This window comes from Doryrhamphus excisus, chromosome 4, assembly GCF_030265055.1.
Source record: "Doryrhamphus excisus isolate RoL2022-K1 chromosome 4, RoL_Dexc_1.0, whole genome shotgun sequence".
In the NCBI taxonomy this organism is placed as follows: domain Eukaryota; kingdom Metazoa; phylum Chordata; class Actinopteri; order Syngnathiformes; family Syngnathidae; genus Doryrhamphus; species Doryrhamphus excisus.
In genome coordinates, this window is record NC_080469.1 from 1,842,595 (window position 1) to 1,853,633 (window position 11,039).

The 11,039-nt window shown below is 38.2% G+C and overlaps 1 protein-coding gene across 7 annotated transcripts in view; it reads left to right on the forward strand.

Annotated features, from left to right (window-relative positions):
* Window positions 1-5,837, forward strand: part of unc5db (unc-5 netrin receptor Db) — a 230,153-nt gene extending 224,316 nt beyond the window's left edge. For 3 of the 7 annotated variants that reach the window (XM_058070184.1, XM_058070185.1, XM_058070186.1), the window contains one exon: window positions 1,424-5,837. In XM_058070184.1, the coding sequence (XP_057926167.1) occupies window positions 1,424-1,694 (271 nt within the window). In that variant the 3' untranslated portion in view covers window positions 1,695-5,837. The remainder of the gene's footprint in view (window positions 1-1,423) is intronic. The other 4 variants (XR_009129570.1, XR_009129572.1, XR_009129571.1 and 1 more) reach the window with 4 other exon arrangements.
* The last annotated feature ends 5,202 nt before the right edge of the window (window positions 5,838-11,039 follow it).

An 11,039-nucleotide genomic window follows, 5' to 3' on the forward strand; every position in this document is an offset into this window, starting at 1 on the left:
TAACGTTTTCGTTAATAGCGTCGCCATGGTTACACAAAACTTTCCAAAAATTAAATACCGCTGTAGTCCCGAGCGCCACGTTTCCGGCGGTGTAACATGTGTGGGGGTCCTTCTTGCGGTTTTGGCCGCATTACGCGCGCAAAAAGTGGAAGATTAAGATATACGGAATAATAACTAAACAGCAATAACAATATGGGCTGGCTCAGTAGCCAGCCCATAGACTGCTACTTGCAGTAGCAGTCTATGGGCTGGCTACTGGGCCAGTCCATAATAATAATAGCTAAACAACAATAACAATATGGGCTGGCTCAGTAGCCAGCCCATAGACTGCTACTGCAAGTAGCAGTCTATGGGCTGGCTACTGGGCCAGTCCATAATAAATAACTAAATAGTTGGGGTTTCCTTCAATAAAAATGCTGAAATTACCAGCATTTCTTTCAACTGAAAAGTATGCCTTTTAAGTGAAATGTATCCCGGTGCAGCCTCATCGGAAACAGCATCTTGTAAAAATCTGCTGCATCTGCGGTTCAGAAGCCAGCAGATGTGACTGGAGGGGCCCAACACAGGTGGGCAAACCTGCTTTTCATTCAGGTTTTCAGTTAATGTGAGAAGACTAGAAATAAATGCAGATCGATATCGGCTGATTTCACTCATGGATTATCGGGATCGGTATCGACAGAATAAAACCCTGACTGTAACATCCGTACAAGTAAGTGTACAAAAACTGTTGTGGACTTAATAATAAAACAGCAAATAATGAAAACTTAAGAAACCACATATAGTTGGTGGGTAGACAAATTATTTTTTTCAGATTAAAATGAACAAAGCATTATTAGAGCCCTGTAGACATGACAAAACACGACTATAGTCACATTTATACTCTTTTTATTTACAACATATTGCGCAACTGCAGGGTCTTGAGACACATGCTAACTCGCAAACTAGAGAGCTAGCGACCTAAACGGTAGCCTTCAAGTTATTTCCTTTCAACTTAAATAGCCAAAAACTTACCACTTCCACACGGGTAGGGAGGATAACTATTAACAGTTATTTAACCTTTAACATGAACATGAATCAAACGTAATAATTTTTTTCTGGGTACATGATAACATACAGCATCCATATCATATAACATTAAACTTTCATATCAAGGCGGGGGCCTCAAACTAGTGTCCTGCGGGCCACATTTGGCCCGCGGGCCGCGTGTTTTGAGACCCCTGGTGTCTCGGATAAGCGGTAGAAAGCGGTAGAAAATGAATGAATGAATGAATTCATGTACAACACTTTAGTCCATAGAGTCTAACTAACACTAGTAAGTATAATAATACTAGTAATACTAATTCTAAGTAATACTAGCAGTGACACTAGCTCCCGATATCTATTATTGTATTTCATTCACGACTCTTTCTGTGCACGTCAACAGAAACCTGGGTTATTTTGCAAAGCAGCCGAGTCCATCAGCGGTCATCCTGAGCCTGTGGGAAGCTCGCCACCAGAACGCGGCTGACCTTGACTCTCTTGCCAGTGCCCTCGAGGAAATTGGCAAGATCCATTCCAAAAGTTCCCCCAAGGATCAGGATGAGCCTGAGACGGACTCGAATCAAATACAGAAAAGCAGCCCGAGAGGAACATGCACATTTCCAAATCAGGAAAGGAGTCCGCATCTCGACATCCAGGCTGAGGGAGAACCATGAAGATATCTGTGTGACCTCTAATTGTTACGGTTTGGTTCAAGGTCAACGCAATCTCAACAGGTAGAGATGTTTTTTTCCTCAAGTTTAACTTTTTTGTTTTTACAAATGACATTATTTTGTTAAGTAGTTTCTGAATTGGTGTGAAAAGAAGTGGAATGGCCTCTGTGATATATTTTTTAATAGAAAATACTTGTTTTGGTGTCATTAAAAAATATGACTACATTATTATCATTATCGCCACTTCACACTTCCATTTTCGATGGTTCATTCTATCATGTTTTTTTCAACAAATTAATTAATTAATCATGCAGTTTCAGTGCAAAAAATATACATATTTAAGCAAATCAGAATAAAACAAGCATTTTAAATCATGCAAAAATGGCAAAATTAACAATAATACAAAAACTGGTCGTGATGTGTCAGAAACGTTACTGTAATTGTAGGTGAGAAACACAAACACTAGACTTGATCACCAAAACAACAGACATTTATTGAATGAATTATCTCAGTCATATCGCAGTCATAATAATCCCAAGGGGGTTATAGTTCAGACCAGAACACATATACAGTAATACCTTATTTACAGTATGTGTATTACGTCTACTATGGCTTTAAAGGTGACTATGGGGGTGCTATTTCATGTCTAGAGGTTGTTTACTATGAATATACTGTATTCCATTTATGAATATGGAATTCTACTTCACGGAAATTCATTTATTGCAGTAGCGTCTGAAATCAATTAATCACGATAAACGAGGGACTACTGTATATTAATCTCTTGAAATTCCCAAAAAATCTAGTTTTATTATAAGGTGAAGACAATATTGTATATTGTATGATTGAATGACATACATCATTTATATCATATAATATAATTATTATTATATAAGAGTGAGATTTCATGATGTGTCATTGCTGATCAAAGGTTCCTCCACCATCGAGATGGCAAACATGGCAGAAGGTGTAAAGTTTAATTTCTCTCGTGCTGTAGGGAGTGCATCACCGCCTCCGTCAATCAATTACACCATTAAGAGCTGTCACGTTGACAGCATCAGCACCTCTTAATAAAATTATATTAATCTGATATTTATGTACTGGGCTAGAGGTAAATCCTGGACTAAAAATACACACGTAAAAGTAAAAGTTCACAAAAGTATCTAGTGTTAGTTTTTATCATGAATATTAATTTGTAATGCATTTAATTGAATCAATCGCGTTAAAACCCATATTATTATTCTAAGATCTGTCGTGATGCTGCAATAAAAAGATGAACGTTTGGATTTATCGTTGCACGCTAAAACAGATACCACATTAGACGCCTAATGTGTCATAACAACAAATTGACACTTCAGTATATTAGCAGGAGAAATATGAAATGGAATGCTTTTCTACGCTTACATGTCTTGTGGGTTTTTGGCTTTTTACTTCCATTTATGGGACAATATTGAAAATACAGTAAACTTCGCATATATCGGACTCGGATATATCGGAAATTCGCTCACAACGGACAGATAAAAAAGAACCGATTTTTCTGTAATGCATTTCCAATAAAAATTCATTGCATATATCGGATTTTTTATAACGGATTTTGCCTATTTCGGACAAAATCTCCAGTCCCGTTCCAATGCATTTCCATGAAATTTCCCTGGCATATATCGGATGGCCGCATCGTGGCGCTCCGATTCGCCGAATCGTGACAGGCCGCTATACGACGTCATTTGCAGCGTTTGCAGCGTTGCCTGCGCGTCCAGGTACATTGGAAACATAGTCAAGGAAGTGCCTTTTTATAACGGATAAAATCCCATTTACGCATATACCGGATATAAATCCCATATATGCGTAAAACGGACATTTTCCGGTATACGCATATAACGGATTTCGCTTATATCGGACAAAACCAGTGGGAACAATTGAATCCGATATATCCCAGGTTTACTGTATTGTCCCTTGCCGAAGCATCTGAGTGGTCAATTGCATCTTTTGGAAATTTGAACAAATTTGAACAAGTTCACTCCTCGAGTGTTGTAGCAAAAGCCTTCAAAACAACAAGCAATCATAATAAATATGAATAAAATATATATATATATAAGAAACAGGCAGCACGGTGGTCGAGTGGTTAGCGCGCAGGCCTCACAGCTAGAAGATCCGAGTTCAATTCCACCTTCGGCCATCTCTGTGTGGAGTTTGCATGTTCTCCCCGTGCATGCGTGGGTTTTTTTTCTGAGTACTCCGGTTTCTTCCCACATTCCAAAAAACATTTCTGGTGCTATATGAACATAATCATAAGTCACAAATTTGATGAAGTTGAGTATATAACATTTTAAGCATTAAGAAAATGATGGTGATCATGCAACACATTAGCCACGTTTACATGGACCCAAATATTCCAATTCCATTCGGGTTATTTGATCAAACGGAAAGAATGTAACCTTTGTATACACCTCATTCCCAAAGAAAAGTGCCAATCCCAATGAATATATAATGGGATTCCCAGGGTTGGAATATTCCTTTAACCAATCCGATTGAGGTATCTTGTACCCGCTCAAACGGAAAGTTGTCACACTGCGTTCTTCTTCTTCTTCTGTTGTTTATTGGCGGTTGGCAAGCAGCTTTGGTGTGCATTAGCGCCATCTGTGGAACAGAATCTAAACCCTTCTATACGCCATTCACAAGTCCACTTTTATTCAAAAAAGAAAATACATATCTATATAAAACATGTGCCTGGCTTAATTATAAAATATTAGCAAGATTGAACTTTATCTTTTCTTGTTCCCGGGTGCGTTCTTTCAGCCAATGCTGAGATATGACGTAACACGCAGATCCAGACGTTCTTCAGTTTTAAAAATGGAGGCCAGCAATCGGCACTGGACTGATACGGAAAGTTTGTTTTTGATTCAAACTAAATTCCAAGACTGAACGAAGGAAAAACTGGCAATACAAAGTTATTCCAATAAGTGAAAAAAAAAAGTCCAGGAAGTCGGTATCACGTGATGTTGGTGTTTACGCTTTACTGGGCATGCCCCATTGACTATTCTAGCATGTTTTTGGAATGTGGGAGGAAACCGGAGTACATGGAGAAAGTCCACACACGCACGGGGAGAACATGCAAACACCACACGGAGATGCCCGAGGGGGGAATCGAACACAGGTCTCATCGCGCTAACCACTCGTTCACCGTGCATTCTTTATTATAAACTAAAAATGATCATAGCCGGAGCATAGAAAATATTTTTATGTTCTTCTGAATACATTTTTAACATTATTATTATGATTATAGCGCCGCATGTAGACACGCCATTGGAATATTCCTTTTCCATGTATACCATTGCTTTCGGAAAAGTCATTCGGAAAGATTCCATTCAGAAAGAGAAAAAACTCCTCATGTAAACGTGGCTACTGTTTTTTTTTTCATTTATCCAAAGATCCATCCACTCATCCATCTTTGATCCATCTACTCCAGTTTATCGTTCTCAGGGTCACAGAAGCTGGAGCCTATACCATCAGGCTACAACCCTGGACTGGTCGGCAGGCAATCACAGCAACAACATACGGCAGCACCACGAGCGACCATTGGTCCAAAGAGGCGGTTTAAAAAAAAAAAATTATTGTACTCTTTGATATTTTAGTTGACTATTTTGAACAATATTGTATGATCAGTTACTTACGATTGCAGGTAATGTCATGACTGAATGGTCTCCGATGTGGTACATGTGATTGGTTTTCGGGGGAGAACTTGCATAGTTTTTCAGTTTCCTCTACATATATGCATTACCAAACCCCCCCCCCAAATGTCGACTTTTACACAATTTCTACACGATGTGAAACCTTTGGTTGACTCTTTAACTGTGACACAATGGAAGACGTAAACCAGGGATGGGCAAACTACGGCCCCATCCGGGGGCCACATCCGGCCCGCCAAGTGTTTGAATGCGGCCCGTCCGTTCTTTCCAAAGTATTTCATTTAAACTCAACATACAAGCTGGCATCATGGCTTGAGTCGACCTTTTGATGGTTGAAGTAGCTGTTTTGTCAATTTGGTTATTTGATGTGGTCTGTTTTTTACAAAGTGCACCTGAATGAAGGGACACAAGCACATAATAACAATAATAATAAGAAGAAGAAGAACAATAACAAGAGGACCCAAGGACAGTTAATTTATAATGCACTTTACATCAAATAAATGATGTCAAAGTGCACATATAGCAGATTGTATGACACTTTAACAGATACAGTAATTCCAGGTGGACTGTTACGTGTAATTTTGTTCAAATTCAATTTTGTTAAATTCAATTTTGTTAAACGGCCCGTCCGTTCTTTCCAAAGTATTTCATTTAAACTCAACATACAAGCTGGCATCATGGCTTGAGTCGACCTTTTGATGGTTGAAGTAGCTGTTTTGTCAATTTGGTTATTTGATGTGGTCTGTTTTTTACAAAGTGCACCTGAATGAAGGGACACAAGCACATAATAATAATAAGAAGAAGAACAATAACAAGAGGACCCAAGGACAGTTAATTTATAATGCACTTTACATCAAATAAATGATGTCAAAGTGCACATATAGCAGATTGTATGACACTTTAACAGATACAGTAATTCCAGGTGGACTGTTACGTGTAATTTTGTTCAAATTCAATTTTGTTAAATCAATGCGGCCCGCGACTCAAAAAGTTTGCCCACCCCTGACGTAAACGGATAAATACTATGCTTTTGCAATGCCTGTTGATGGTTTATGTTTGCATCGAGAGCATCGACACTGACTTAGTACATATTTGATGTTTCGAACACGCAACCGATGTGTTTTTCACTGTGTGTACTGCTTTGGTGCAAGAGGGACATTCTTTTCGGGAGATAATAAAGGTTAGCGTTGTGTTTATGATTTGATTTCTAGCTGAGTTGGTTCTTTTCATGTTTTTGATTTTGTTTTGCTCCACGCATGGCCTTTGGCGTCACATCACTATTATTGTGCCTTGTTTAACTGCTGTCAATGGTGAATCTTGTAAGGTGCAAATGGGGACGTAAAAAAAAAAAAAAAAAAAAAAAAGAAATCATGCTATTGAACGTTAAAAGATATATATTTAAAATGATAATATTGAATAGGCTGCAGAGCTTTTCTAGTGCTGACATACATTATATGTGTGGTAACGCCAGGGGCAGCTTTGTGGTATATTGTATATATAATTATGGACATTTTGGATGTTTTCTGTACAGTAGGATTTGCAAATGTATATGCAGCCTTTTGGAAATAAATGTACAGTTGAAAGTTATCAGCATCATTGTGTGTTTGACTTTGTATTTACTTATAAAGTGCACCTATTGTGATCATTTTCGGCCCTTTGCATTGAGTTGTGGACTCCTATAGAGCGGATACACACAATAACCAGCACAGGAAGTTTTCTAGATCTTCCAGAATCTGCACCTATTCCAGCTGTAGTGTATTTAGTGGTGGGTGGACGGATGCAAATAACGATAATATCAATCCGACGTTGGTATCAATATGGATACCAAATGTAAAAAAATCAATACTTAGGCTTCAGTTGGTTTCCTGTCCAAATTCATTCAAGATGCAACCTGGTATCCGTATCGATATCATATGCATTTACTTGGTATCGGGTCGATACCAAATCTAGCGTTATTGCACACTGTATTTCCTTGGATTTCCAAAATGGTCTGTTTTAATTTATTCCACCCCCTGCCGGCCCACTCTGCTGGAATTTGTCACACTCAGTTTGTACAGCTAACAGCTTGGACCCAGGCATGCCCATAAATGAAAGTTGTTAGAAAAAAGGTTTTATAAAAAAAACTCTGAAAGCTAGCATTCCTAGACATCTCAAATTTTGAGAATAAACGGGAATAAATGAGAATAAAAATATCATTATAAAAATAACATTGACCAGGAAATTAAATAGTTGTGTGAATTGTGCAGAAATGAAAAAAAAATTACCACACGTAAATCTAAATATTAAGAGAAAAAACAAAACAAAAATAAGGGTTTAGGAAAAGGTTTTTAATTATGGCAATAAAATTTTTATATTATATTAGGAAATTGAAGTCATACATACGTATATTATGAAAACATTCACTTATTTTGGGCTGCACGGCGCCGAGTGGTTAGCACGTCTCACAGCTAGGAGACCCAAGTTTAATTCCATCCTCGGCCATCTCTGTGTGGAGTTTGCATGTTCTCCCCGTGCATCCGTGTTTTTTTTTCCGGGTACTCCGGTTTCCTCCCACATTCCAAAAACATGCTAGGTTAATTAGCGACTCCAAATTGTCCATATGTATGAATTATGAGTGTGAATGGTTGTTTGTCTATATGTGCCCTGTGATTGGCTGGCCACCAGTCCAGGGTGTACCCCGCCTCTCGCCTGAAAACAGCTGGGATAGGCTCCAGCACGTAAGGATAAACGGTAGAAAATGAATGAATGAAAAAGAAAGCTGGAAAATTTTTGAAAAAAAGCAAAAATTGGGAAAAATAAAATAAAAATCTAAGCTGAGATCCAGTTTTTCTTAAAATACGTACACCTTCTTCACATATTTACATGTTGGTTCATTAAATATCATATTGTCCCTTGTTCATTTTTCAGTATTTGGCCACCCCTACCTTACTTATACGCGGGGCGTCCATACTTCTTCAAAGTGGTCACTTTTGATTTTTGAAAGTAGGACCCCAAAGCATCCCAAATATGGCAGGTGGTTTTACAAGCTTTAATAAAGAACTAAGGGCTCACTAAAAAGCGTGGAAAAGAACAACAAAACTTTAAGTCGTGAGGAAACTGACACAATACAAACAAAAGACTGAATAGTTGCAAGGATAACAGCAAATTGGCACAAACTTACTCGGTAGCTATAGTTTGAAAAAGAAAGGACATACAACTTTCAATGTATTAATATTTAAATTTTTGGCTATTTTGATATTTTTTGTAGTATTACAACTTGTAAAACAACTTTTTTTCTCTTGGATAACAACGGTTTTTCCACCAGTTGAAGGGGAGCATATTAAGAAATTCAAGTGAGACAAATGGGGGGGAACAGAGGGAGTAAAATATGTCCTATCTTGCATGTCCTATCTTAGAGGTTTTTTTACGTTATCTTTGAAAAACATATGTGCCACTAGAGCAGGGGTCTCAAACTCAATTTACTTGGGGGGCCACTGGAGCTCGGTTCTGGGTGAGACTGGGTCGCATCAGGTTTTACAAAAAAAAAAAACGCATTTATTAAAAACAAAAAAAATTAAAAAAAAAATATTTTTCTACACAAAATAAGATGAAAAATAAATAAACAAATCAAAAGAAAATCAATCAATCAGTAATAAATAAATATAATAATAATAATAAAAGGGCAAATAATAAAAACTTAAGAAACCACATATAGTTGGTGAGTAGACAAATGATTTTTTTCAGATTAAAATGAACAAAGCATTATTAGAGCCCTGTAGACATGACAAAACACGACTATAGTCACATTTATACTCTTTTTATTTACAACATATTGCGCAACTGCAGGGTCTTGAGACACATGCTAACTCGCAAACGAGACAGCTAGCGACCTAAACGGTAGCCTTCAAGTTATTTCCTTTCAACTTAAATAGCCAAAAAACTTACCACTTCCACACGGATAGGGAGGATAACTATTAACAGTTATTTAACCTTTAACATGAACATGAATCAAACGTAATAATTTTTTCTGGGTACATGATACCATACAGCATCCGTATCAAACTTGCGCGGGCCGCACTAACATTGAACTTTGATATCAAGGCGGGGGGCCTCAAACTAGTGCCGCGTGTTTGAGACCCCTGCACTAGAGTGTAACTGGTGCAGAAATGCAAAGCCCCAGAACGTAGTACTGTTGACTTTGTTAGTTTACCTCCTGACAAAATGCGAACAGTCTATGTACTGTACATACGTTTCCAAAGATACTGTCACGACCCCCCCCCCCCCCTTTCCTATGTGGTTGCATATCTTTAAGCTGCAGACAACTGGGTGTTAAGATAAAGTTAAAAGACGGGTAACAATATTTTCCAAAGGCTGACTTATGACAAGGGTATCGTCATGCCGGTTATTTGTCAGCATGTTGACATTTCAACATGTATGTACAGTAACAATATTAAGCAGTACTACTTTAAATAAATAAAAATAATCATATAACCATAGCTCTTTCAATGTCCAATCCAATCCACTTGCTTATACAGAGAACGCCTACATCCAGTCCCAAGTTTTCCCTGCGATATGGCCGGAAACTTTCTTACCGGGAAACGCGAGGATGCATGTTCACCCAAAGATGTCTGCTGCACACAACCTCCCTGAAGGCGAGCATCAAAGTCGCCCTGACAGCTTCTGCTCTAAGCAGCAGCTCATAGAAAGTCCTTTAGTGGACTGCGTGGGATGCACTCCTGGCTGCGTTAAACAATTGAGTGAAAGAAGATTTCACGGTTTAATGTTTAATGTGGGCTGAAATGATGACATATTTACCGTTTTTTTTTTTTTTTTTTTTTTTACATTTTTCACCAGGGAAAAACAATCCAGACTAGAGAAGAAGGAGGACGTTCTATCACTTAGTGAACATGCCCTCACAAAAATTACGAACAGAATACATTGTTTTCCTATTGTTATGGTGCATTTATTGTTGTTGCTATAGACTACTGGTGAAAAGTTTTACAACACCGCAATTTTTCCAGTTATTTATTGAAATTCAAGTCCAATGAATTGGTTGAAATGGTACATTACCCAAAACCAAAACTGAAAAATAATGTACATTTCAGGATTATACAAAAAAGCCTGTTTCCCCTTACGTGCAGTAATGAACTGTCTCATTTTATCTCTTTTTATATCTTTATAATGCATAGAAAAGAGAACAATTTATGTGTTTACTTCTCACATAAGGTTGGATGATGGATTTTCTTATCCTCATGAGGGTCGCGGGCATGCTGGGGCCTATCCCAGCTGTCTCTGGGTGAGAGGCGGGGTACATCCCGGACAGCCAATCACAGGGCACATATAGACAAACAACCATTCACACTCACATTCATACCTATGGACAATTTGGAGTAGCCAATTAACCTAGCATGTTTTTGGAATGTGGGAGGAAACCGGAGTACCCGGAGAAAACCTGTGTAAACTCCATACCGAGATGCCTGAGGGGGGGAATCAAACTCGGGTCTCCTAGCTGTGTGGCCTGCGTGCTAACCACCTGTTCACCGTGCAGCCCATTATGAGAAACAAACAAAACCAAAAGTTTATTAATTCATTAATTCATTCATGTTAATGGCTAAATAACTGTTAATAGTTATCCTCCCTATCCGTGTGGAAGTGGTAAGTTTTTGGCTATTTAAGTTGAAAGGAA